At 41.6% G+C, this 27,821-nt stretch overlaps 1 protein-coding gene and 1 pseudogene across 1 annotated transcript; one reads left to right on the top strand and one right to left on the bottom strand.

Annotated features, from left to right (window-relative positions):
• Positions 1-711: 711 nt before the first annotated feature.
• LOC107522299 (large ribosomal subunit protein mL42-like) lies at positions 712-1,538 on the bottom strand (annotated as a pseudogene).
• Positions 1,539-4,227: 2,689 nt separating this feature from the next.
• LOC132536297 (proline-rich protein 23A-like) lies at positions 4,228-5,056 on the top strand. The gene is made up of 2 exons (XM_060183924.1): positions 4,228-4,605; positions 4,691-5,056. The coding sequence occupies exons 1-2, from the start codon at positions 4,228-4,230 to the stop codon at positions 5,054-5,056; spliced, it is 744 nt and encodes a 247-aa protein (XP_060039907.1).
• Positions 5,057-27,821: the final 22,765 nt, after the last annotated feature.

Below are 27,821 nucleotides of genomic sequence, written 5' to 3'. Positions count from 1 at the left end.
ACTGCTTTTCAGCCACCATGTTGCAGATGCTACTATGATGCCAACCTGACTTCCCTGGGCAATGTATCTTGGTACCTCACCTCCCCAGAATCCAACCCAACCACGGAAAGATAGAAACATGCCAACATCATGTTCAGTGGTGAAGCAATTATAGAAGCCAAACCTTCTACCTTCTGCACCCCATAAAGTTCTTTGGTCAATACTCACAGAGGGATAAAGAATAGGGAAGGGATGGAGAAGCTATGGAGCTCAGGTGGTGGGTATTGTATGGAATTGTACCCCTCTCTCTTATTCTACAATCTTGTCAATAATGATTGCCTCTAATCAAAACAAACAAACAAACAAACGAACAAAAAATACCTTGGTCTTTGGGGTGGAGTGAGGTGGAGTGGGGAGCAGATAGCATCATAATTATGCAAGAAGACTCTCATGCTTGAGGCTCCAAAATGCCCCACACCACCATAAACCAGAGCTGAGTAATATTTTGTTTGGTTGTGCCTTCTCTATTTTCTTGTTTCTCTCTCCTATTACAATAAAACAAATTTTATATATATATATATATATATATATATATATATATATATATCCATGGTGAATGTTCTTGGGGTTCAGTCTACTCCAATGTACCAACATTTTTTCTAACCTTTTTTTGTTTGTTTGTTTGTTTGACATAGAGAAATGGAGAGAGGAGGGGAAGACAGAGAGGGGGAGAGAAAGACAGATACCTGCAGACCTGCTTCACTGCCTATGAAGTAAACCTCCTCTGCAGATGAGAAGCTGGGGGCTTAAACCGGGATCCTGATGCTTGTCCGTGTGCTTTCCACCATGTGTGCTTACCCCGCTGTGCCACTGCCTGGCTGGCTCCCCCAACATTTTTTTTCTTATGGAACACTGCTCAGTTTTTCTTTATTGTGGAAATGAGGATTAAACCTGAAATCTTAGAATCCTCACAAATTATTTTTCTTTTTTCTTTTTTTTTTCACTATATAGGAAAACGCTTTATTATATTTTACTACATAACATTTCATGGATACACCAGATTACATCTTCCCAAATGGCCAGTGAGACACATATTAAGATTTCTTTTTGATTCCTGAGAATCTCAACATCATCTGCCTTTTGGAGGGTTCAACTTTTGACATCTATGATACTGTCCATGAGGATACCAGCAGTGCTTGGTAGTAAAGACCATTCTGCTAAGTTGTTCTACCAAGGGTCCCTGCTCTAAGTTTTCACTGTTTTCTTCTAACCTAGCTTTCAGCATTCGATCATGTGTCTCTCTATTGTTATGTACAGGATCTGGTTGAGGGATAGGCTTTGTGTGTTTATATGGAATGTCCACAGAAAGGTGGTAGCAAACTATTGTTCTGTCATCAGATGTCAAAGCAAGATCTACTTTGCAATAATCATCTGCCAAATGGAAGGGAGGAACATGGAGATTTATGCCGAACACAATTTAAAGGTGCATTTTGAAGTGGGAATAAATATTTCAAGATAATTCTGTTTGATATTGCCCACTTTACTGCTGCTAATGCCATTGTGAGTCAAGAACTTACCTTCACCCCTTTCACAGGTGGTTACAGCAAGGCAACCATCTTGCCTCCCTATTTTTCTATCCTATTTTTTAATTTAATTAATTAATTTATTTAAAAAGGGAGACATTAACAAAACCATAGGATAGGAGGGGCACAACTCCACACAATTCCCACCACCAGATCTCTATATCCCATCCCCTCCCCTGATAGCTTTCTCATTCTTTATCCCTCTGGGAGTATGGACCCAAGGTCATTGTGGGTTGCAGAAGGTGGAAGGTCTGGCTTCTGTAATTGCTTCTCTGCTGAACATGGGCATTGACTGGTTGGTCCATACTCCCAGTCTGCCTCTCTCTTTCCCTAGTAGAGTGGGTCACTAGGGAAGCGGAGCTCCAGGACACATTGGTGAGGTCGTCTGTCAAAGGAAGTCTGGTCGGCATCATGCTGGCATCTGGAACCTGGTGGTTGAAAAGAGAGTTAATATACAAAGCCAAATAAATTGTTGAACAATAATGGACATAAAGGCTGGAATAATGCAGATGAAGTGTTGGCGGGTACTCACTGCAGACGATTGTACTTTTGCTTTCAGGTATGTATTTTGCCGTAGTTTATGGATACGTGTGAACATATGCTCTATCTCAGGGGACTGGTCTATATCTAGGTTTTGGGATTTTCTTAGGAAATGAACCACCTGGAATGGAATTAGAGAATACTATGAACAGAAATGTCTCACCCGAGTGATGAAGCTGAAGGGTTGTCATTCTATACCTGAAGTCTCTGGATACAGTCTGAAGTGATGCATGCTGAGGTGACACTCGTGATTAATGTATTAGGTTGTGATCTGCGGATACAATATTATTTTATATGAATTGAGAGAAGCATGCAGGAAAGTGGGCCTCACCCTAAGGTTCCAGGACTGGGGGTAATATAGACTTTATAGTAGAAATGTGAAGTTCCTGCTGTCTTAGGGTTCAAGAAGACAATGGATAGTTATTGTTATCATCACATTATTTGGTAATTGGGTTAACTCTGAAAATTCCCTTTGTTAGGGTTTGCTGTATAATACCCAGCAACTTGAATATAGCTGTGCCACTGGTTGCTTCTGTTCTCCCTGGTCTAGGCTTTTGAGAGAGTCAACATATCAAAGACTCAGCCTATGTATTAAAAAGATTTAGCCTGTGCTTTAAAATGTTTGAGACATACATTCAATTTTTCCCCTCTCATATTAATTAAATGGTGGTTTATATGACTACAAATTAATAGGAGTGTACATAAACACCATTCCCACCACCAAAAGACTGTGACCCATCCCACCCAATGCCTCCCCCCCGCCTGGGAAGCCAAATGTCCACCCTCCCCCTCACCCCAGGGTTTTTACTTTGGTGCCCTACTCCTTTGTTTTTATTTTTTTTTAATTATTTTTCTTCTTGAGCTTGGATTGGCTGTAATTTTCCTTTCAAATTGATGTTACATAACTATGTTTTATAGAGATTCCTGAATTTTCTCCTTTATTAAATTTTTTTTTTAATTTTATTTTTATTTATTTTGACTTTTGTTGGCCCCTTTTTATTGTTGCTGTAGTTATTCTTGTTGTTGTTATTGATGTCATCGTTGGATAGGACAGAGAGAAATGGAGAGAGGAAGGGAAGACAGAGAGGGGGAGAGAAAAATAGACACCTGCAGACCTGCTTCACCGCCTGTGAAGCGACTCCCCTGCAGGTGGGGGGCAGGGACTCAAACCGGGATCCTGAGGCGGGTACTTGCGCTTCGCACCATATGTGCTTAACATGCTACGCTACCACCTGACTCTCTTATTTTATTTTAATGAGAGATAGGGGAAGACACAGAGAGAAAAATCAGAACACTGCTCAGCTCTAGGTTATGGTGGTGCTGGGGATTGAATCTGAAAGCTCAGAGCCTCAGGCAAAAAAGTCTTTTGCATAACTATTATGCACTGCCCTCACCCCATCAGAAAGATGTGTGCTGTGCTGTCCTCCCTGTCCCCACACCATGTGCAAGTCTTTATCTACAGATGCACATCCCAACAGAGGAAAACCACCCCTTGTGGAGTAAAGAAGATAGAATGAGTTTTCAGTGGGTGGAGAAAGAGAACATGCAGGAAGAGGAGGAGGAGGGCCAAAAGGAGGCAGATCTCACTGGGGTGTAAAGACAGGAAGCATGGGAGGGCACTCCTCTGAAATAGGACAACACAGTTTGGGGACCACGAGGAGTCACCAGCTAGTCACTGGGAAAGGCACAGTCACCACCAATTCCTGGAACACACTCAGCAGCAGGGCATCAATATAACAACCAAATGTCCTTGTTTTTGTGCAGCTATGAGTGGAAAAGATACCGCATCCATCACAAAAGTTAAAACTCAAATCCTTGTTTCCCCAAGGAGGCAGCATTGGGAGATCTGTGATGGGATTGAGATGGGTGGGGAGAGGAATAGGGTGGGTCTGCATGTGACTATAAGTCAACCTCCTGAGAGGGGCAAAAAGGCTGCAGACCACATCTTCCTCACTCAGAGCCAGACAACTGCATCCAAGGATTGAGTCCCAGAACCGCTAGGAACCAACCTGCTGTTGCTGGAGTCTGCACCCAGCCAGGAAGGTCAACTCAGAGCAGAAGATCTGTCCCTGTCTACAGCTCCAGCCTCCCACCTGCCCTTGAGCCAGCCGGCCGGCTCGCCACCATGGAGAGGATGGCCAGGAGACCCCGCAGCTCCGGGGACTTCCCTGCGTCCTGGGAGGAAGCTCAGCTTGGAGGACTCCATCCTGAAAAGCGCCCCAGAACTGGTGAGTGTGGGGAACCCGTGAACGGACTGAGCTGCAGCAACCTTGGGGCTCTGGACAATGTCATCATCATTGACCCCAGCGACTTGGAGACACACTTCCTGGGGACGGTCTCCCATGAAGAGGTCTGCGAGGTGCAGGAGCCCCGCGAAGACAACTGTGAGCTTCAGGAACCCCTGGAAGAGGCCTGCGAGCTGCAGGGCCTCCCGGAAGAGGCTTGTGACCTGCACGCCCCTCTCGATGAGATCGCTGCCGAGCTGCAGGAGGACCAGGAAGAGGCCCGTGCACTTGAGGATGCCCAGGAAGAAAACTATCAACTGTTTGTCCTGCCCGGAGAGGTCTACCACGTTATTATCCTTGCAGGAGCAAGAAGACGTCTATCAGATTTATTACCTGGAGCTAGAGGCCTCTGAGCACCCTACGGGCCACCAGCCTTACATGAGCCCAGCCCGGGGCTACCAGCCAGGACTCCAGCTCTCAGCTGCAGGGGCATCTGGCCTCCACCTTCAGGGATGCCTGGCAGAGCCCTCCATTTGGGCCCCCACCCCCAGTCCACAGAGAAGCTCCTCTGAGTCCTACTTTAGCCTCCAGTCACAGGTTCAGGAGCTGCTCCTCAACTCTGTGCTCAGACCTCTGCCTCCTTCCCCCAGCCCCTCAGGGCCCCCTGAGCTCCCCAAACGCCCCATGGGGCCTCACCCCAAGGCCCGCAGGTGCCTGTTCCAGGAATGAACCCCCTCATTCCCCTCTGCACATGCACCCTGCCTCCTTTACACCCACCCAGAGGCCCTGGAGTATCTGGAACCTCTGACCTGACTCTATCCACCTGGGACAAGCCCCTCAGGTGCGATTCCAGCATTCCTGTTTGCTCACTGTGTGTGACCTGATGAAGCAGCATGAGCAGAAGATTCTCAACCTCACCACTGAAGCTGAAAGTCACACAGAGACACCCAACCAGGGCTCTTCACACCTCTCTGCCTGACTTACCTTTAATTTGTAGAGATGTTTAGAAGCATTGTTTCATTCTTAGTATTTTCCCCTGAAAACCTAACATTCAACCTTCTAGAAGAAACTTCTAGTTGAAGTACCCAGAAGACATGAATAAAGTCATTATTATAGAAGAAAGTACCCAATGGCATGATGGTTATTATCTATGATATGAAATGTGTTCATAGCTTCCACATAATCTGCATCATCCCAGTCCAGGGTACCCTGAGCATGCTAAAGCCCCATGAAGCCTTACCCCAAGACCTGCAGCCACTTGTTCAAAGCATGAGCCCCCCTCCCATTTACCCATTGCAGCCAAGAACAAGGCAAGAATGAACTTGCATTCATCCTGTTATTGGCAGCACTGGTCAGAACAATTAGATAAGAAAGATGAAGGGAAAAGTGCCCACACTGTAAGGAAGCATGAAAATTGTCACTATTTACAGAAGACATAATATGAAAACCCCTAATGAGTTTTCATAAGAAGTTGTGAGAGTGATTGAGGTAGGGTTTGGGTAGTCAGAGGACATCCAGACCCCCCACAGGCCTAACATGCTAGGTGCCCCCCTTCCCTGTGTAAAATGCTGGAACATCCTAAGTCCTCACTGAACTTACTTAATAGGGTTATTGGAAACTGAAGCTGTAAGCAAACAGTGTAAAGGAGAGCACATCTTTCTTCTGCTGTGGGACTCAGCAAATCCCTCCACTTCTGGCAACCATACACACCCTTCCTCTCAAATAGGCAAGTGGCAGATTCAAGAGCTCTGGACACTGTCCCAGCTCTGCCCCTAGTGGTGGATGCAGGGAGATAACCACCGGAGCCCAAAGCACCAGGACCCCGTCCCCCCACCCCCAGCACCACCATAGCCACCACCACCATGGGGGACCTCATGTGGTGCCAGAGTCTCCAACCTGGGCCACACACAGGGCAAAGCAGATGGTCTACCCTGCAGTCAGAAGGAATGCCAGAGTGCCACACCTGTCCCTTTCTCTCTGGGTTGCTCCCCACACCATTTTTTTCTTCCTTTTAATGAGAGAGAAAGGTGGAAAAGGAAGGAAAGGAAAGGAAGGGAGGGAAGGAGGAGAAATTAATTTACCAAGGCTTGATTGCCATTTAAGATGTCATTTGGTCTTTATTTTCCTAGTTAGTAAGTTGAGGCCAGAGACCTAACCCAGTATTTAAGGCATGAGAAACTGGCTGGCATTCTACCACTGAGTGGCCTCCCTGAGCCTTGGAATCACTGGGGGTGGGGGTGTGGGGAGAGAGAGAGAGAGACTGAGACTGTCAGCACAGGAAGCAAGCAGCAGGCTCCACTGTCCTGAGCAGATCCCCGTGGAATGGTGCTAACACCCTGTGTGCAGCAAGGATGCTGGACAGCAAGTTGGGGAAAGGACCCAGCCAGGCTGAGGGGCAAGGACAGGCCATACTTGGCTGGAGAGAGGCAGCCATGGGAAGTGGCATTGGGAGAGCCTGCCCAGTGTCCAGCCAGCAGGTGAGATTTGGAAGAAGTTAGGAGGAGTCAGAAAGAGTAAAGCCCCTGTGAGTAGTTCTCCCCATGGCCCCCCAACACTACACCCTGAGTATGCCTGATAATCCCCTCATTTTACTGCTGGTCTGCCTTTGCTTCCCAGGGATGAATGCTGGAAACCCTTCTCTATGCCTTTCCCCACTTTGTCCATCATTGTTTTAGTGAATTATCCCTCAGGCAGGGTGGGGAGTAGAGAACATAATGGTTATGCAAATAGACTCTTAAGCCTGAGGCTCCAAAAGTCCTGGGTTCACTAGGCAGCCTTATTTGTTTTATTTTAATGAGAGAGAAAGATAGTTTAAGGTTTATTGTGGTGCCAGGGATTGAATTTGAAATTTAGGAGCCTCAAGTATGAAAGTCATTTTGTGTAACTGGTATGTTCTCTACTCTACCTAGGTGGAGTTTCTGTTTTATAAAGAACACTGTTTAATCTTCCAGTTCTTTAAAAGTAGGGGACTCTGACCCTGGAGGCACTGTCTGAAGACACCCCTCTTAATCTGATTGGCTGTTGGTCATTATGCCCTTCTCCATCATTGATACTATGGTCTATTTACATAATCATTGTTTTGCCTGAGACCCACCCTGCCTGCAGGGTATTTGTTTATCCCATTGGTTAGAGCCTTCATAACTGCTGCTATGGAAGCTTTTTATGTTTGTGATCTTTTCTTTTCTCCACCCCCTCTCCTAGCCATGTCCTTTTTCCACTTGCCACTTCCGGTTAAAGAGATATATAAAAACTGTTGTCTCTGATCAATAAAGGTATTGCATTGTGTTTCCACTCACCCATGAGTTCCTGTTCTCTTCTCTCTCTGGCAAAGCTAGCCTGGCAATTGGCCAGCTAGCAATTTTGATTTTTAGAGTCACTCTTAAATCACACCCCCTTCTCATGCCAATAATCTATTAAGATATTCACCTCTGGGGGCCGGGTGTATCTCAGCAGGTTAAGCACACATGGTGAGATACACAAGGACCAGCAATACAATCCAGGTTGTAGCTCCAGGCTCCCCACTTGCAGGATGGTCACTTCACAAGAGTTGAAGCAGGTCTACAGGTATCTATCTTTCTCTTCCCCTCTGTCTTCCCTTCCTCTCTCGATTTCTCTCTGTATTATCTAATAACAACAGCAACAACAACAATAACAACAACAAGGGAAACAAAAAAAGGAAAAAAATGGCCTCTGGAGCAGTGCAGGCACCAAACCACAGAGATAACACTGGATGCAAAAAAAAAAAGACTCACCTCTTTTTTTTCTTTATGGGGGGATTAATGGTTTATAGTCAACAGTAAAACACAGAACACAGTACTTTGTACATATGTAACATTTCTTAGTTTTCCACATAACAATTCAACCCTGTTTAGGTCCTCCTCTTCAGGACCTAAACTTCCCCCACCCCACCCCTACCAGAGTCTTTTTCTTTGGTATACTACACCACCACTCTTTTTAAAAGATTTATTTTGTATTGTGCTTAATAGTGGGACACAATATTGTAAAATTATAGTTCCACATTGCACCCACCACAAGTTTTATACCCACCATCTTCCCAAAGACAACCACCAGAGTTTTCACAAAGTCTTAAAAAGTTTGTTTGTGATGAGCAGCAGCAGATCTGTTTCTCTCCTCTCCTCTCCTCTTCTGGATCAACTAGGAATACCAAAGGAGACCACCTGTGACTGAAACAAGACAGGACTAGAACAACTACAGGAACCCACCAAATCACTGGTGAGTGCAAACACATGTGGCTGGTGACAGAGAGGAGCCTAGGGAGAGACTAAGTGGCTAGTAACAGTCTGGCAGTTTATCAGTTGAGACACCACCTCCAGTCTGTTCCACCAACAAGGGGACAGCTGAAGGGAGGAGAGGACTCCCCAGAGACTCACCAAGTGCAACTCTGAGTCTCCATTGCTACTGCTCTCAGAATCTGGAGCAGCGGCAGGGAGGGACACCGGGGGGCAGAGATCTAACCAGGAAACTCAGGAAAAGACCTATACCTCAGTGGCATAGCTGTGGTGCTGTGAAAGTCTCTTTGCATAACCACTGGACTATCTCTGCCACACCCTGCCTTATCTCTTGGTCAGGAGTCAGTGATTAAGCTAAGAAGCCTACTTATAGTTCAGAAGCCCTCAGGCTCCCGAATAGCCTACAGAGAGAGAGAGAAAAAAAAGAGGCTTTTAAATCACTGAGTCCCAACTCAGTGATTAAAATACTATTGAAACAACTGTTAACTTCCACCACTGTGAACCCTTTAATTACCTTACTTAGACACAAGTCAATCCAGGAAATAGTGATCAGTAATTTGAAAAGTACTAAAAGAGGGAACTCATAACATAATATATAAAATGGGTAAACCAACAAGAAGAAATATTGGAGAAACGAACCAGGACAACAGTCTAGCTAAAAGCCCCCCAAAGGGTGTAGCACAAAATAACGAGGTCAGCATCCAAACATTAGCTAAGGAAATAATCACAGGAGTGAGTAAAAAGTTTGAAAGAATTGTAATCAGAAATACAGGAACAACAAATGAGACTCTGGAAGAAAACACTATCTCAAGATCTGAAAGCTGAAATAGCTAAGCTAAGAACACAACTAGCTGAACAAGCTAAAACAGTATCAGAACAGGGTAACAAAATAGATGAACTCCAGAAAACAGTAGAGAGCAGAGAGAATAGAATCAATGAGGCTGAAGACAGAATTAGAAAGATCAAGGGCGAATTAGAGACAACTAAAAAAGAAGTAAGAGATCTCAAAAAAGATTAAGAGATGCTGAAAACAACAACAGAGACCTATGGGATGACTTCAAAAGAAACAATATATGCATTACTGGCTACCAGAGGAAGAAAGAGAGGGAAAGGAAGAAAGCATTCTTCAGGCCATAATAGCTGAAAACTTCTCTAGTCTAGACAACATCAAAGACATAAAGATTCAAGAAGCCCAGAGGATCCCAAACAGAATTAACACAGGCTTAAAGACACCAAGAAACATCATATTTAGAATGGAAAGGAATAAGGATAAAGAAAGGATCCTGAAGGCTGCAAAAGAAAAGTTAAGAGTCACCTACAGAGGAAAACCCATAAGATTAACAGCAGACTTCTCCACATGAACACTACAGGCCAGAAGAGAATGGCAACATATCTATTAAGTGCTCAATGAGAAAGGCTTTCAAACAAGACTACTGTAACCTGCTGGACTGTCATTCAGACTAGATGGAGGCATCAAATCCTTCTCAGATAAGCAACAGTTGAAGGAATCCACTATCACCAAGCCTGCCCTGAAAGAAGTTCTGAAAGGTCTTCTATAAACAGTCAGACCATCATAAATAGGATATATATCAGAACACTCTAAAACTATACAAGAATGGTGTTAAAATATCTTCAAACTTTGATATCAATAAATGTCAATGGCCTGAATTCACCTATTAAAAGACACAGAGTAGGAAGATGGATCAGAAAATACAACCCAACAATATGCTGTCTATAGGAAACCCACCTAACTCAACAAGACAAACACAGACTTAAAGTGAAAGGATGGAAAACTATCATACAAGCCAATGGCCCACAAAAAAGGGCAGAAACAGCTATTCTCATATCTGACACGATAGACTTTAAAATAGATAAGATTAAAAAAGATAGGAATGGACACTACTTAATGCTCAGAAGATCAGTCAATCAAGAGGACTTAACAATTATTAACATCTATGCACCCAATGAGAAGCCATCTAAATACATCAAACGTCTACTGAAAGAGCTACAGCAATATATTAACAACAACACAATCATAGTAGGGGACTTCAACAACCCACTCTCTCAACTTGACAGATCATCCAGGCAGAAAATCAATAAAGACATGAGGGAGCTAAATGAGGAGATAGATAAGCTAGAACTACTGGACATTTTCAGAGTCATTCATCCCAAGAAACTGGAATACACATTTTACTCAAATCCACATTGGTAATTCTCAAGGATGATCATATGTTAGGCCACAAAGACAGCATCAGCAAATTCAAAAGCTTTGAAATCATCCCAAGCATCTTCTCAGACCATAGTGGAACTAAACTAACACTTAACAATCAACAAAAGATTAGTAATAGTCCCAAAATGTGGAAGCTCAACAGCACACTTCTTAACAACCTCTGGGTCATAGAGGAAATAAAGGAAGAAATCAAAATGTTTCAAGACTTCAATGAAAATGAAGACACAAGCTATCAAAATATTTGGGACACAGCTAAGGCAGTACTGAGTGGGAAGTTCATAGCTATACAAGCACATATTAGGAAACAAGAAAAAGCACAAATAAACAGCCTGATTGCACAACTTAAAGACCTAGAAGAAGAAGAACCAAGGAACCTTAAAGCAACCAGAAGGACAGAAATCACTACAGTTAGGGCAGAAATAAATAACATTGAGAATAAGAAAACCATACAAAAGATCAACAAAAGTAAATGTTTGTTCTTCAAAAGAGTGAACAAAATCGACAAACCTTTAGCCAGACTCACCAAGCAAAAAAGGGAGAAGACCCAAATAAATCGGATAGTAAATGAAAGAGGAGATATCACAACAGACACCACAGAAATTCAACATATCATGCGAGGCTTCTATATGCCACAACTATATGCCACCAAGCTAGAGAACTTGGAAGAAGTGGATGATTTCCTAGATACCTACCAGCTTCCAAAACTAAGTAAAGAGGAAGTAGATAACATGGACAGGCCCATCACAGCTAATGAAATTGAAACAGTTATCAAAAATCTCCCTAAAAATAAAAGTCCTGGACCAGATGGTTTTACAAATGAATTCTACAAAACTTTCAAAGAAGAACTCATACCTCTACTTTTAAAAGTCTTCCAGAAGATTGAAGACACTGGAATACTCCCTGCCAGCTTCTATGAAGCCAACATCACTCTGATACCAAAAGCAGACAGGGACACAACCAAAAAAGAAAACTACAGACCAATATCTCTGATGAACATAGATGCCAAAATACTGAAAAAAATTCTAGCCAACCAGATACAGCAGTATATTAAAAAGATTGTTCATCATGACCAAGTGGGGTTTATCCCAGGCATGCAAGGTTGGTTTAATATACGTAAATCAATCAGTGTGATCTACCACATCAACAAAAGCAAGACCAAAAACCACATGGTCATATCAATAGATGCAGAGAAAGCCTTTGACAAAATCCAACATCCCTTTATGATCAAAACACTACAAAAAATGGGAACAGATGGAAAATTCCTGAAAACAGTGGAGTCTATATATAGCAAACCTACAGCCAACATCATACTCAATGGGGAAAAACTGGAAGCATTTCCACTCAGATCAGGTACTAGACAGGGCTGCCCACTATCACCATTACTATTCAACATAGTATTGGAAGTTCTTGCCATAGCAATCAGGCAGGAGCAAGGAATTAAAGGCATACAGATTGGAAGAAAAGAAGTCAAACTCTCCCTATTTGCAGATGACATGATAGTATACACAAAAAAAACCTAAGGAATTCATCAAGAAGCTCTTGGAAATCATCAGCCAATACAGTAAGGTGTCAGGCTACAAAATTAACATTCAAAAGTCAGTGGCATTCCTCTATGCAAACACTAAGCTAGAAGAAATTGAAATCCAGAAATCAATTCCTTTTACTACAGCAACTAAAACAATAAAATATCTAGGAGTAAACCTAACCAAAGAAGTGAAAGACTTGTATACTGAAAATTATGAGTCACTACTTGAGGAAATTGAAAAAGACACAAAGAAGTGGAAAGATACTCCATGTTCATGGGTTGGTAGAATTAACATAATCAAAATGAATATACTACCCAGAGCCATCTACAAATTGAATGCTATCCCCATCAAGATCCCAAGCACATTTTTTAGGAGAATGGAACAAATGCTACAAATGTTTATCTGGAACCAGAAAAGACCTAGAATTGCCAAAACAGTCTTGAGAAAAAAGAACAGAACTGGAGGCATCACACTCCCAGATCTCAAATTGTATTATAGGGCCATTGTCATCAAAACTGCTTGGTACTGGAATATGAATAGACACACTGACCAGTGGAATAGAATTAAGATCCCAGAAGTGAGCCGACATACCTATGGACATCTAATCTTTGACAAAGGGGCCCAGACTATTAAATGGGGAAAGTAGAGTCTCTTCAACAAATGGTATTGGAAACAGTGGGTTGAAACATGCAGAAGAATGAAACTGAACCACTGTATTTCACCAAATACAAAAGTAAATTCCAAGTGGATCAAGGACTTGGATGTTAGACCACAAACTATCAGATATTTAGAGGAAAATATTGGCAGAACTCTTTTCCACATAAATTTTAAAAACATCTTCAATGAAACAAACCCAATTACAAAGAAGACTAAGGCAAGCGTAAACCTAAGGGACTACATCAAATTTAAAAGCTTCTGCACAGCGAAAGAAACCAATACCCAAACCAAGAGACCCCTCACAGAATGGGAGAAGACCTTTACATGCCATACATCAGACAAGAGTTTAATAACCAACATATATAAACAGCTTGCCAAACTCAACAAGACAACAAATAACCCCATCCAAAAATGGGGGGAGGACATGGACAGAATATTCACCACAGAAGAGATCCAAAAGGCCAAGAAACACATGAAAAAATGCTCCAAGTCTCTGATTGTCATAGAAATGCAAATAAAGACAACAATGAGATACTACTTCACTCCTGTGAGAATGTCATACATCAGAAAAGGTAACAGCTGCAAATGCTGGAGAGGATGTGGGGTCAAAGGAACCCTCCTGCACTGGTGGGAATGTCAATTGGTCCAACCTCTGTGGAGAACAGTCTGGAGAACTCTCAGAAGGCTAGAAATGGACCTCCCCTATGATCCTGCATTTCCTCTCCTGGGGATATATCCTAAGAAACCCAACATATCCATCCAAAAAGATCTGTGTACACATATATTCTTGGCAGCACAATTTGTAATAAAACCTGTGTCCAACAACAGATGAGTGGCTGAGCAAGTTGTGGTCTATATACACAATGGAATACACTACTCAGCTGTAAAAAAAAAAAAAAAAAAAAAGGTGATTTCACCGTTTTTAGCTGATCTTGGATGGACCTTGAAAAATTCATGTTAAGTGAAAGAAGTCAGAAACTGAAGGATGAATATGGGATGCTCTCACTCTCAGGCAGAAGTTGAAAAAATAAGATCAGAAAAGAAAACAGAAGTAGAACCTGAAATGGAATTGGCGTATTGCACCAAAGTAAAAGACTCTGGGGTGGGTGGGTGGGGAGAATACAGGTCCAAGAAGGATTCAGAGGACCTAGTAGGGGTTGTATTGTTATATGGGAAACTGGGGAATGTTATGCATGTACAAACTATTGTACTTACTGTTGAATGTAAAACATTAATTCACCAATAAAAAAATCAGAAAAAAAGAATAAACAAACAAATAATTAAATGAAAAAGAACAAATAAATAAATTTTAAAAGAATAAATAAACAAACAAGCAAATAAATAAATGAAAAAAAAGTTTGTTTGTGGGACCAGGTAGTAGCACAGCGGGTTATATGCACATGGCACAGAGCGCAAGGACTGATGTTAGAATCCCGGTTCGAGCCCCTGCTTCCCCACTTGCAGGTGAGTCACTTCATGGGCAGTGAAGAAGGTCTGTCTTTCTCTCCTCTTCTCTGTCTTCCCCTCCTCTCTTGATTTCTCTCTGCCCTATCCAGCAATAACAACAATAATAATAATAATGACAACAACAATAAACAGAAGGACAACAAAAGGGAAAAAAATGGGCTCCAGGGCTGTGGATTCGTAGTGCAAGGACAGAGCTCCAGTGATAACCCTGGAGGCAATAAATAAATAAATACATAAATAAAATTTTTTTAATTAAAGCTTGTTTGCTTGTTATCTATCAAGCTTAAGCAAAAATTACTGAAGTCATGGTTTACAAAATTATAACAGGAATATAATTCCACACTGTTCCCACCACTGGAGTTCTGTGTCCCTATTTCTTCTCTTGGAAACTGCAGTGGTTCTCCCAAGGTCACAGATAAGTGTTGAATATTATTTTTGTAAGTATGTATGTATGCCAATCTTTATTATTTTTATTAGTGAGTTAATAATGATCACACAATTTCCACCACTAGAGTTCCACATCCCATCCCCTCCTTTGAAAGCTCCCCTATTCTTTATCTCTCTGGGAGTATGGACCAACATTCTTTATGAGGTGCAGAAGGTGGGAGTTCTGGCTTCTGTAACTGCTTCTCTGCTGGATATGAGCTCTGACAGTATGATCCATACCCCCAGCCTGTTCCTATCTTTCCCTACTGGGGTAGTTGTCTATTTTTTCTATGGTCCAGCCTTTACTTTCTGTCTAACTCATTCCTACAAGCATTACTATTTCTGAATGTCCTTCCTTTTTTCCTCTTCTCTTTCTTGGTCCTGTTGGAACTGGATTTCAGAGCCCTCTAGTCACCTTCCCCTAACATTTCTCTCCCTCTGGGAGTATGGACCAAAGTTCTTTAAGGGGTACAGAGATGGGAGTTTATTAACTTTTTAAAATTTTCTACCAGAGTTATCACTGGGACTCAGTGCCTGCATAAGGAATATATTTCTCCTACAGTCCATCACCCTCTTCCCCTTTTTCATATTTTTTATTTGGTAGGAGAGAAATAAACTGAGAGGTGAGGCCAGATGATGGTGCACCTGGTTGAGTGTACATGTTACAATGTGCAATGACCTTGGTTCAAGCCCTTAGTCCCCACCTGCATGGGGAAAGTCTGAGTGGTGGCACAGTGCTGCAGGTGTCTCTTTTTCTCTTCCTGTCTCCCCCTACCCTATAGATTTCTGGCTTCATTTGCCAATCAATAAAGATAATGAAAATTAAAAGAATAAAAGAAAGAAGAGTCGGGCGGTAGTGCAGTTGATTGAGCACACATGGCACAAAGCACAAGGACTGGCATAAGCATTCTGGTTTGAGCCCCCATGACACCTGCAGGGGCATCACTTCATGGGCAGAGAAGCAGGTCTGCAGGTATCTATCTTTCTCTCCCCCTCTCTGTCTTCCTGTCCTTTCTCAATTTCTCTTTGCCCTATCCAACAACAACAACTGCAATAACAACAACAATGATAAACAAGAAGGGCAACAAAAAGGAAAATGAGAGAAAGAAAGAAAGAAAGGAAGGAAGGAAGAAAGAAAGAAAGAAAGAAAGAAAGAAAGAAAGAAAGAAAGAAAGAAATTGAGAGGGGAGGAGAGAAATAAGGAGAGTGGAAGAGAGATACCTGCAGCCCTGTTTCACAGCTTTGAAGCTTCTCTTCTGCAACTGGGGACTGGGGCCATGAGTCCTGGTCCCGCACATAGTAAGTAACATGTGCTTTCTACTGAGTGTGCTACTGGGAGCATGCTTGAATATATTCTCTTATAAAATTTTTTATTTTTAAAAAGGAAACACTGATAAAAACCATAGGATAAGAGGGGTACAACTCCATGCAATCATGAACCTAAAGGCTGGAATCGTTCAGGTGAACAGTTGGGGTGGTCTCTGTGTTATAGATAGTAGTCCTATTTTGGTTATATTCCAAAGGGCCTGTGGCTATACTAGTTTTTTTTTTTTTTTCTGAGCCTGACATCTGATATACAGGTGGATCCATGTTATTGTCTGGGGAGATGGTGTCATGGCTGGCAAAATGAACAGAAATCTGGATCAGAGATGAGAGTAGCTCCCTAATATAGAAAAGGGGTGTAATTATTGTTGACTGTAAATCCCATTGATTTGACGTGATCAAGGGCCCATATTCATTTTAGGAGCCTATGTGACCTCTGCATCCCTCTAGATCTGAGCTCACATTCTGTGGTCATGAGTAGGAATGTTCTAAGCTGCCTCAGTTTCAGGACCCATTTTCCTCAGGTGGAACATTGAGTATGTTGTCCATCCTCCATTCAGAGCATGGAACATTGTCTACCATTGTTGATCCATGTTGAAGGCAAGGTCCTATGGGGGTCCACAAAGGAGTCTACTGTATTTTTCCAGATAGAGCTGACTGGTAACAATGGAGAGAGGGATTTATTCGAGGTCTAGGCCCATCATGTCTGTTCGGGAATCTTAGGACTCCCCGACTAGGGCCCCAGCTGATGGGGTAGCTTGACAGTGACTAAAGAGTCATTGTTAAAGTATGCCAGTCTCTTACCCTTATTCAGCTTTTTCAATCCCTACTTTGATAAGATTAGTTTTGGAGTAAGTGAGGAAAGTTTAATAGGAAGTAGGTGAGGAGAGTATCTAAGTGTAAGTAGACACTATTTCATTATGAACTTTATGATTTGTTTTTAGGTCTTTCTACTTGCTTGCTGCATATACAGACTCACTATAGACTATTGTGTATTTTTGCTTTCAGGTACATATTTTGCTCTAATTTAGGAATACGTGTGAACATATGTTCTATCTCATGAGATCTTGTCTATATCTAGGTTTGGGGGCTTTGTTAGGAAGTGAACCTCCTGGAATGGAATTAGAGAATAATATGCAAGGAAAGGTCTCACCCGAGTAATGAGGCTGAAGGATTGACATTCCATGCCTGATATCTCTGGACACAGTCTGAAGTGAAGCATGCTGAGCTGGTACTCACTGCATAGATTAGGTTGGGATCAGCAGATGCTATATCATTCGGTATGAATTGAGAGAAGCATGCAGGAAAATGAGCCCCAAAGTAGAGGTTTCAGGACTGGGGAAAATATAGGCTCTATAGAGGAAGTGGGAGGTTCCTGCTGTCTTAGGATTTAAGAAGGCAATAGTTATTGCTGTAGTGAAATTATTTGGCAATTGGGTTAACTTTGAAAATCCCTTTGGTAGGATTTGCTGTATCATACACAACATCACCATAATTTATGTCCTTTGACATTATTTGTATATAGCTGCATCTTATAGAGTAATGCCACCGGGTGCTTCTGTTCTCTCTAGTCTATGCTTTTAAAAGCCAACATTTCAAAGACTATGTGCAGTAGAAAGTTTGTGACATTCAATAAATTTTCCCCCTCTCATATTAATTAAGTACTGATTTATATGACTACAAGTTAATAGGAGAGTACATAAACACCATTCCCACCACCAAAAGCCTGTGCCCCATCCCATCCTCCCCGGCCCCACCCCAGTGAAGCCAAACATCTGCCCTCACCTTCAACCCAGAGATTTTTACTTTTTGCCCTACTGGAAGTTATTAGGCAATTTAGTAAAGTGTCAAGCTACAAAATCAATGTACAAAAATCAGTGGTATTTCTTTATGCAAAATCTGAAGAAGAGGATATCCAGAAATCATTCCCATTTACTGTTGCAGCAAAATCAATAAAATATCTACAAATAAATCTGACGAAATAAGTGAAAGACTTGTATACTGAAAAATATGAGTCACTATTCAAGGAAATAGAAAATGATAACATGAAATTGAAAGACATCACATGCTCATGGATTGTAGGAATTAATATCATCAAAATGAATATTCTCCCTAGAGCCATATACAAATTTAACATGACACCCGTCAAAATTCCACCAAGCTTCTTTAAGAGAATAGAACAAAAATTACAATTATTTGTCTGGAATGATAAAACACCTAGAATAGACAAAACAATATTGTTGAAAAGAAACAGAAATGGAGGCATCACACCACCAGATCTCAAACTACATTATAAAGCTATCATCATCAAAACAGCCTGGTACTGAACAAAGATAGATACACAGACTAGTGGAACAGAAATGAAAGCCCAGAACTAAGCCCCCACACCTATGGACATCTAATCTTTGATAAGAGGGCCCAAAGTATTAAATGGAGGAAGGAGGCTCTCTTCAATAAATGGTGCTGGGAAAACTGGCTTGAAACATGCAGAAGAATGAAACTGAACCAACTTATCTCACCAGAAACAAAAGTCAACTCCAAATGGATCAAGGGCCTGGATGTTAGATGAGAAACTATCAAATACTTAGAGGAAAACATTGGTGGAACACTTCACACCTAAACCTCGACAACTTTGATGAAACAAGCCCAATTGCAAGGAATACTGAAACAAAAACAAACCAATGGGACTACATCAAATTGAAAGCTTCTGCACAGCCAAAGAAACAAACCATCACACAAACAAAGAGACCCCTACAGAATGGGAGAAGATCTTCACATACCATACACCAGACAAGAGACTTGAATATATTCTTAACCACTCTTTCCCCATCATTCAGTTTCCCTACCTTCCCATATGCCTTCTCCCTTATAACCAAAATAAGCTTTCTAAAAAGACAAATCAAGGAGTTGCTCACTATATTCAACTTTCAGTTGGATTTCTGTGATTTCTTATTTATATGAAAAATTCAAATACTGTTTCATAGCTCTGATTCTCTCAAAGATGTGAGTTTGTCTGTTAGATGCCCCAGTGCCCTCGGAGTCCTAGTTAGAACAATATTTTGCTTCTGTTCTCTCTCTTCTTTCCTTCTCATCAGCGCCTGCAACTCTGCACATGTGAATGAACAGTATTGGAGAGATACAATTACACAGGATCCTGACAGCATGAAAAAAGGGCTCTGAAATTAACCTTATGTCATAGAAATCATACTCAGTCTAGAAATCCCAGGTGTGGACTGGCAGGGAGTGAGTTGATGTCAGAGACTGATAGTCCCATAGATGATGATCTGAATGACTTCTTATCAATTGGGATACCTTTTCCTGTGTGCAGTCAATCTCAGAGCAAACACTTTCAAACTCCCTGGGAGAGCTCAGGGCATCTCTAATTTCAGCCTAATTCATTTTCTGCAATGCCATCCTAGCATATGTATCCCAGAGCTTTTCCCCACGGAGAGTGCAGTTCAGGACAGCTGGGGAAGAGACAGGCAAGGGGTCAGCCTGCAGAGCGTCCCCAACCAACCTTGTCCCCTGAGAGGTAAGGGGGAGGGGAGGAGGGATTCTGCTGCATACCTGGCGAGTTGCTGGCCACTTTCTGTAAATTATAGTGCAGAGGGACCTGGGTGGTAGTGGCACTGGTAGAACATACATGTTACCACGCTTAAGGACTTGGGTTCAAGTTCCCCTTCGCTATTTTCAGGAGGAAATCCTCATGAGTGGTGAGGCAGTGCTGTATGTGCCACTCTCTCTCCCTATCTCATCTACCCTCTCAATTTCTCTCTGTTTCTATCCAATAGATCAATATATATACTCTTTAGGAGTTCACAAATTGACAATAACCAATAAATGCACATAAGAAGTAAATTACAGGGAGCCAGGGCCAGGGTAGTGCAGCAGGTCAAGCTCACATGGCACAAAGTGCAAGGACTGGCGGAATGATCCCGGTTTGAGCCCCGGGCTCTTCACCTGCAGGGGGGTCGCTTACAAGCAGTGAAGCAGGTCTGCAGGTGCCTATCTTTCTCTCCCCCTCCCTGACTTCCCCTCCTATCTCGATTTCTCTATCGTATCCAACAACATCGACAACAACAATGATAATAACAACAAGGGCAACAAAATGGGAAAAATGGCCTTCAGGAGAAGTGGATTCATAGTACAGGTACTGAGCCCCAGCAATAACTCCAGAGGGGAAAAAAAGAAGTAAATTACACATGTATTTGTATGCATGTACATAATATATATATATTTTACTAATAAACACCCTTTATACAATTTTTTGCATTATTTCAAATGTATCTTTTACTAATGTTTTTTGTGTTTCAAAAATCATTGTTAAAATACAGTATTGTTGGAGTAGGGCACCAAAGTAAAGACCCTAGGTTGAGGGTGAGGGTGGATGTTCAACTTCATGGGGTGGGTTGGGGGTGGTGGTGGATGGAATGGGATACAGTTTATTTTGGTGGTGGTATTGGTGTTTATGTACACTCCTATTAATTTGTAGTCATATGAATCACTATTCAATTAATAAAAATTGATTGAATGTCTCAAACTTTTTAAAGCACAGACTGAATATTTTTAATACATAGGCTCAGTCTTTGATATGTTGACTCTTAAAAGCTTAGACCAGGAAGAATAGAAGCAACAAGTGGCACAGCTATATACAAGTAATGTCAAAGGACATAAATTATGGTGATGTTGTGTATTATACAGCAAATCCTAACAAAAGGATATTTCAAAGATAACCCAATTGCCAAATAATGTGATTATAGCAATAACTATCTATTGCCTTCTTAAACCCTAAGACAGCAGGAACCTCCCACTTCCTCTATAGAGCCTATATTTCCCCCAGTCCTGAAACCTCTAGGGTGGGGCTCACTTTTCTGCATGATTCTCTCAATTCATACCAAATGATATCTGCTGATAATCAACACAACGAGTACCACCTCAGCATGCTTCACTTCAGACCGTGTCCAGAGATGTCAGGCATGGAATGTCAATCCTTCAGCCTCATTACTCAGGTGAGACCTTTCCTTGCATATTATTCTCTAATTCCATTCCAGGAGGTTCACTTCTTAACAAAGTCCTAAAACCTAGATGTAAACCAGGTCTCATGAGACATGTACCCATAAATTGGGGCAAAATATATACCTGAAAGCAAGAGTGCACAACAGTCTGTAGTGAGTCAGTATAAAGTTCATAATGAAATAGTGTCTACTTAGATACCCTCCTCACCTACTTCCTATTATACTTCTCTCACTCTCTCCAAAGCTAACCTTATCAAAGCAAGGACTGAAAAAGCTCAATAAGGGCAAGAGACTAGCACACTTTAACGATGACTCTTTAGTCACTATCAGGCCACCCCATTACCTGGGGTCCTAGTCGGGGAGTCCTAAGACTCCCAAACAGACATGATGGGCCTAGACCTCAAATAAATCCCTCTCACCATTGTTACCAGTCATCTCTATCAGGAAAAACACAATAGACTCCTTTGTGGGCCCCCATAGGACCTTGCCCTCAACTTGAATCAACAACAGTAGAGAATGTTCCATCTTCTGAAGGAAAGACGGACAACATACTCAATGTTCCACCTGAGGAAGATGGGTCCTGAAACTGAGGCAGCTTGGAACATTCCTACTCATGACCACAGAATGTGAGCTCAGATCTAGAGGGATGCAGAGGTCACATAGGCTCCTAAACTGAATATGAGCCCCAGATCACATCAAATCAATGGGATTTACAGTCAACAATATTTATATCCCTTTCCCATATTAGGGAGCTACTCTCTTACTGATCCAGCTTTCTGGTCCCTTTGCCAGCCATGACATCATCTCCCCAGACAATAAATGGGATCCACCTGATTTCAGGCTCAGGAGAAAAAAGAAAAAGAAAAAAAAAATAGTGTAGCCACAGGACCTTTGGAATATAACTAAAATATGCCTACCAGCTATCTACAAAATGGAGGACCCCCAACTCTTCATCTGCACTATTCCAGCCTTTAGGTCCATAATTGGTAAACAATTTGTTTGATTTTATATGTTAACTCTCCTTTCAGCCACCAGATTCCAGATGCTAGCATGATGCAGATCAGACTTCCCTGGACAGACAACCCCACCGATGTGTCCTGGAGCTCTGTTTCCCCAGAGCCCTTCCTCACTAGGGAAAGAGAAAGACAGGCTGGGAGTATGGATCGACCTGTAAATGCCCATGTTCAGTGCAGAAGCAATTACAGAAGCCAGACCTTTCACCTTCTGCATCCCACAAGGACCTTGGGTCCATACTCCCAGACGGTTAAAGAATAGGAAAGCTATCAGGAGAGGGGATGGGATACAGAGTTCTGGTGGTGGGAATTGCGTGGCGTTGTACCCCTCTTATCCTATGGTTTAGTCCATGTTTCCTTTTTATAAATAAAAATAAAATAAAATAAAATAAAAAAGACATCAGGAATAAAGATGGATGGATCTTTATTGGTGGATAAAGACATCAGGAATCTGGAACATGTCCAATTATATGTTACTTTCACAAAACCCTACAGCTTCTATTCCCTTTTATAGTAAAGCAACTTTTATTTTATTTAATTATATCATTGCAATAAATCTTATTGTATTCTGTTAAAAAATAAAATAAAATACAGTACTGAAGAATATTGTGGATAATATCACTATATCTCTTTTCTTTCACCACTCCTGTCACCAAGTGTCTGTGTCCCCACCTCCTTCCCACCCCTATAGATAACCACTATAGTTCTCTGGCACTCTTAGATATAGGTTGACATTTTTTCATATTCATATTTTTAATTCTCTATATTCTGCATATGAGGGAAACCATCCAGTAGTTAGTTGTCCTTTACTTCCTCACTTGCTTCATAAAGCATAATCCTCTCTGATTCCATCCACTTTATCCCAAAGGATAAAGAATCTCTTTTTATTGCTGAGTAATATTCTCTTGAGTATATGTCCCATAATTTTTTTACTTTATTATTTTTAAGGTTTATTTTATTTCTTTTTTATATTTATGTATTCCCTTTTCTTGCCCTTGTTGTTTTGTTGTTGTAGTTTTTATTGTTGTTATTGATGTCATTGTTGGATAGGACAGAGAGAAATGGAGAGAGGAGGGGAAGACAGAGAGGGGGAGAGAAAGAAAGACACCTGCAGACCTGCTTCACCGCTTGTGAAGTGACTTCCTTGCAGATGGGGAGCCAGGAGCTCGAACTGGGATCCTTAAGCTGGTCCTTGCACTTTGTGCCATGTGCACTTAACCCGCTGTGCTATTGCTTGACTCCCAAGATTTATTTTATTTCATAGGATAGAGAAGGAAAGAAGAAGCAGAGTATTGTCTATGGCCATACCACCCTGAACATGCCCGATCTTGTCTGATTTCGGAAGTTAAGCAGTGTCAGGCTTGGTTAGTACTTGAATGGGAGAAGAACCAGATACAGGCAATCCTGAATATCAGAACTCCAGTGCCCTACTTGAAGTTCAGTGAGCACCATCTTTTGGACTCCACTAACTCACTCTTTAAAAAAAAAAAAAAAAAAACTTTACTTATTACTGGACAGAGAGAGAGAGAGAGGAATTGAGAGGGGGAGATAAAGAGAGAAAGAAAGACACCTACAGCCCTGCTTCACCACTCATGAAGCTTTCCCCCTACAGGTGGGGGACCAGGGGTTTGATCCTGGGTCCTTGAACATTGTAATTAATATATGTGGTCAACCAGGTGTACCACCACCTGGCCCCTCTGTCATATCTTTATATGTCTGTCTTTTCTCTTAGTCCCAGTCATCTGTCGAAGGGCACTTTGGTTATTTCCAAGTTTTTGCTATTGTGAATAAATCTGCTATGAACATGGGGGTGCACATATCCCTGCAAATAAGTGTGATTATATGCATAAGAGTAGAATTGCTGGATCATAAGGTATTTCCATTTGTATTTGCTTAAGAATTCTCCGTACTGTTCTCCATAATGGCTGCATCAATTTGTGGCTTCCTCCAGCAGTGTAGTAGAGTTCCTCTCTCTCTCCACACCCTCTCCAACACTTACATTCTCTTGTTTTATTGATGGAGTCAATTCTCACAAGTGAGAAGTAGAATTTCAATGTGGTTTTAATTCGCATTTCTCTAATCATGAGTGAATTGGAGGAGCATTTTCACATGTGTGTGTTCCATGTGTATCTCTTCCCTACTGCTCACTTTTTTTTATTGGGCTATTCTTTTGTTGTTGTTGAGCTGTATGATTTCTTTATAGATGTTTGATATCAACTGTTTGTCTGAAGTGTAGTGTACAAAAATCTTTTCCCATTTGCTAGGTTTCCTGCTTATTCTTACAGAATTTCCTTTTGATGTGTAAAAGCTTTTCAGTTTGATACAGTCCCATTTGTTCATTCTTGTTTTTGTTTCCCATGTCCATGGAGTGGAGTCTCCAGATACGTCTTTAATGTTAAAGTTCTGAAATGTCTCTCCAATGTACTGCTTTATGTATTTTATAGTTTCAGGTCTAATATCCAGATTTTTTATCTATTTTGAGTTAATTTGGTGCATCATGTTAGGCTATGGTTTAGTTTCATTTCTCTACATATGGTTGTCCAATTCACCCAACACCATTTATTAAACAGACTTTATTTTCCCTATTGGGCAGTTTTGACCCCTTTATCATACATAATACGCCTGTACATGTATGGGTTTAGTTCTGGGCTCTCTATTTGGTTCCATTTGTCCATATATCCATTTTTGTTCCAAATACCATGCTGTTTTAACTACTATTGCTTTGTAATATAAACTGAAGCTAGGAATTGTGATGCCTCTATTTTTCTTTTTCCTTAGCAGTGTTAGTCATATTTTTTTTAATAGTTCCATGAAATTTTTAAATAAGTTGTTCAATTTCCTTGAAATATGTCATTGGGATTTTAATAGGGATTGCATTGAATCTACAGGATTGCCATATTTATATGACATTTATTCTTATTTACAATATTTATTCTTCCAGTATATGAACAGGGGATATTCTTCCACTTCTTTATGTCATCCTCTATTTCTTTTAACAATATCATAGTTTTCATTGAAAAGGTCCTTGACCATCTTTGTCAGATTTATTCCTAGGTATTTTATCTTTTTGGACTCAATTGTGAATGGGATTATTTCCTTGAGGTTCCTTTCTTCTGGCCCATCTTTTGTATAAAGAAATGCCACAGTTTATTTATTTATTTATTTTTAATTTAAGAAAGGATTAATTAACAAAACCATAGGGTAGGAGGGGTACAACTCCACACAATTCCCACCACCCAATCTCCATATCCCAACCCCCCCCACCCGATAGCTTTCCCATTCTCTATCCCTCTGGGAGCATGGACCCAGGGTCATTAAGGGTTGCAGAAGGTAGAAGGTCTGGCTTCTGTAATTGCTTCCTCGCTGAACATGGGCGTTGACTGGTCGGTCCATACTCCCAGTCTGCCTCTCTCTTTCCCTAGTAGGATGGGTCTCTGGGGAAGCTGAGCTCCAGGACACATTGGTGGTGTCTTCAATCCAGGGAAGTCTGGCCGGCATCCTGATGACACCTGGAACCTGGTGACTGAAAAGAGAGTTAACATACAAAGCCAAACAAATTGTTGAGCAATCATGGACCCAAAGCTTGGAAAAGTGGAGAGGAAGTATTAGGGAGGTACTCACTGCAAACTCTAGTATACTTCTGCTTTCTTACTTTGGTGCCATACTCCAAACTCAGTCAATTTCTGCTTTGCGTTTCTACTTCTTTTTTTTTTTTTTACATGCATAACATTCCCCAGATTCCCATTTAGCAATACAACCCCCACTATTTCATTCATCATTTTTCATGGACCTGTATTCTCCCCACCCACCCACCCACCCCAGAGTCTTTTACTTTGGTGTAATACTCCAATTCCATTTCAGGCTCGACTTGTGTTTTCTTTTCTAATCTTGTTTTTCAACTTCGGCCTGAGAGTGAGATCATCCCATATTCATCCTTCTGTTTCTGACTTGTTTCACTCAACATGATTTTTTCAAGGTCCATCCAAGATCGGCTGAAAACGGTGAAGTCACCATTTTTTACAGCTGAGTAGTATTCCATTGTGTATATATACCACAACTTGCTCAGCCACTCATCTGTTGTTGGACACCTGGGTTGCTTCCAGGTTTTGGCTATTACAAATTGTGCTGCCAAGAACATATGTGTACACAGATCTTTTTGGATGGATGTGTTGGGTTCCTTAGGATATATCCCCAGGAGGGGAATTGCAGGGTCATAGGGTAGGTCCATTTCTAGCCTTCTGAGAGTTCTCCAGACTGTTCTCCACAGAGGTTGGACCAATTGACATTCCCACCAGCAGTGCAGGAGGTTTCCTTTGACCCCACATCCTCTCCAGCATTTGCTGCTGTTACCTTTTCTGATGTGTGACATTCTCACAGGAGTGAAGTGATATCTCATTGTTGTCTTGATTTGCATTTCTCTGACAATCAGAGACTTGGAAAAAGAAATGCCACAGTTTTATAAGTATTAATTTTGTAACCTGCTACTTGGCCAGCTTTATTAATGATTTCCAGTAGTTTTGGGGGTCCTCTAGGTATAACAGCATAGAATCTCCAAATAATGAAAAATTTACTTAATCCTTCCCAATTTAAATACCTTTGATATCTCTTTCTTGCCTGATTGTGATGGTGATGACTTCTAGTACTATGGTGAAGAGAAGTGGTGAGGGTGGACATCCTTGCCTAGTTCCTGATTTTAGAGGGGAAAGCTCTCAATTTTTCCCCATTGAGTATCGTGTTACTCAGTGCTGACTTCATACAATGAATTTGGTAGTGGAGCAATGCTGGCCTCATATAGTGAACTTGGTAGTGTCCCATCCTCCTCTATTTGGGGGAAGAGTTTGGGAAGGATTGGTGTCACTCTATATATTTGGCAGAGTTCACCAGTGAAGATACTGGGACATTTTCGATCATAGATTCAGTCTCCTTACTAGTCATTGCTCTGTTCAGATTTCCTCTTTTTTTTTTTTTTTTTTTATGACTCAGTCTTGGTCAATTGAATGTTTCTAGGGATTTAGCTTTCAAGTGGTAAAACTTTTTGATGTGTAGTTGCTCATAGTAGTGTCATATAATCTTTTATACTTTTTTTACATATTTTATTTATTTTAATAAGGTAGAGAGATACAGAGAGGAAGACATAGACAGAGAGACCTGGACAGCCCCTAGACAGCTTGATTTCACAGGCTGGAGGAGGTCCCTGGAAAGACTCCCTCCCCTATTTGCCTGTTGGGGCTTGCTGGGTCCCTGCTGGGGATCAGCTCACAGAGCTGCTGGCCATTCCAGGGGCCTTGTGGTGGCCACCTCCCACCCCCATCTGCTGTTGACATAAAAATGCCCTGGCAGGAACAACATTTTCATTCTTTCATCTCAGCCTTATCGGGGTCTGCTTGGTCGTGTTTACCTCTGTCTTTGAAAACAAGCTCCTGTCTGGGTCCTCACTTCTTTCTACTCTCTGGAGGGCATTCTGGGCTGGCATGTCACAGCTGTGTCACTGTACCTGGCTATATTAGGTGGGCTGGAGAAGCAGGGTGGACTGAGCCCTGCCAGGTATCTGAGCCTGAACACAAGGGTATCTCCTGTCTCCCACTTT

Source organism: Erinaceus europaeus, unplaced genomic scaffold, assembly GCF_950295315.1.
Source record: "Erinaceus europaeus unplaced genomic scaffold, mEriEur2.1 scaffold_521, whole genome shotgun sequence".
Taxonomy (NCBI): domain Eukaryota; kingdom Metazoa; phylum Chordata; class Mammalia; order Eulipotyphla; family Erinaceidae; genus Erinaceus; species Erinaceus europaeus.
The sequence above is the reverse complement of the archived record's forward strand: the minus strand, read 5'-3'. Positions and strand labels throughout refer to the sequence as shown.

What these genes read in the sequence shown, in the direction of transcription:
- LOC132536297 (XM_060183924.1), top strand. Translation starts at nt 4,228, where the DNA reads ATGGAGAGGATGGCCAGGAGACCCCGCAGCTCCGGGGACTTCCCTGCG. An exon ending in TGCAGGAGGACCAGGAAGAG is followed by an intron (nt 4,606 to 4,690) that starts GCCCGTGCACTT and finishes TTATCCTTGCAG; the next exon opens with GAGCAAGAAGACGTCTATCA.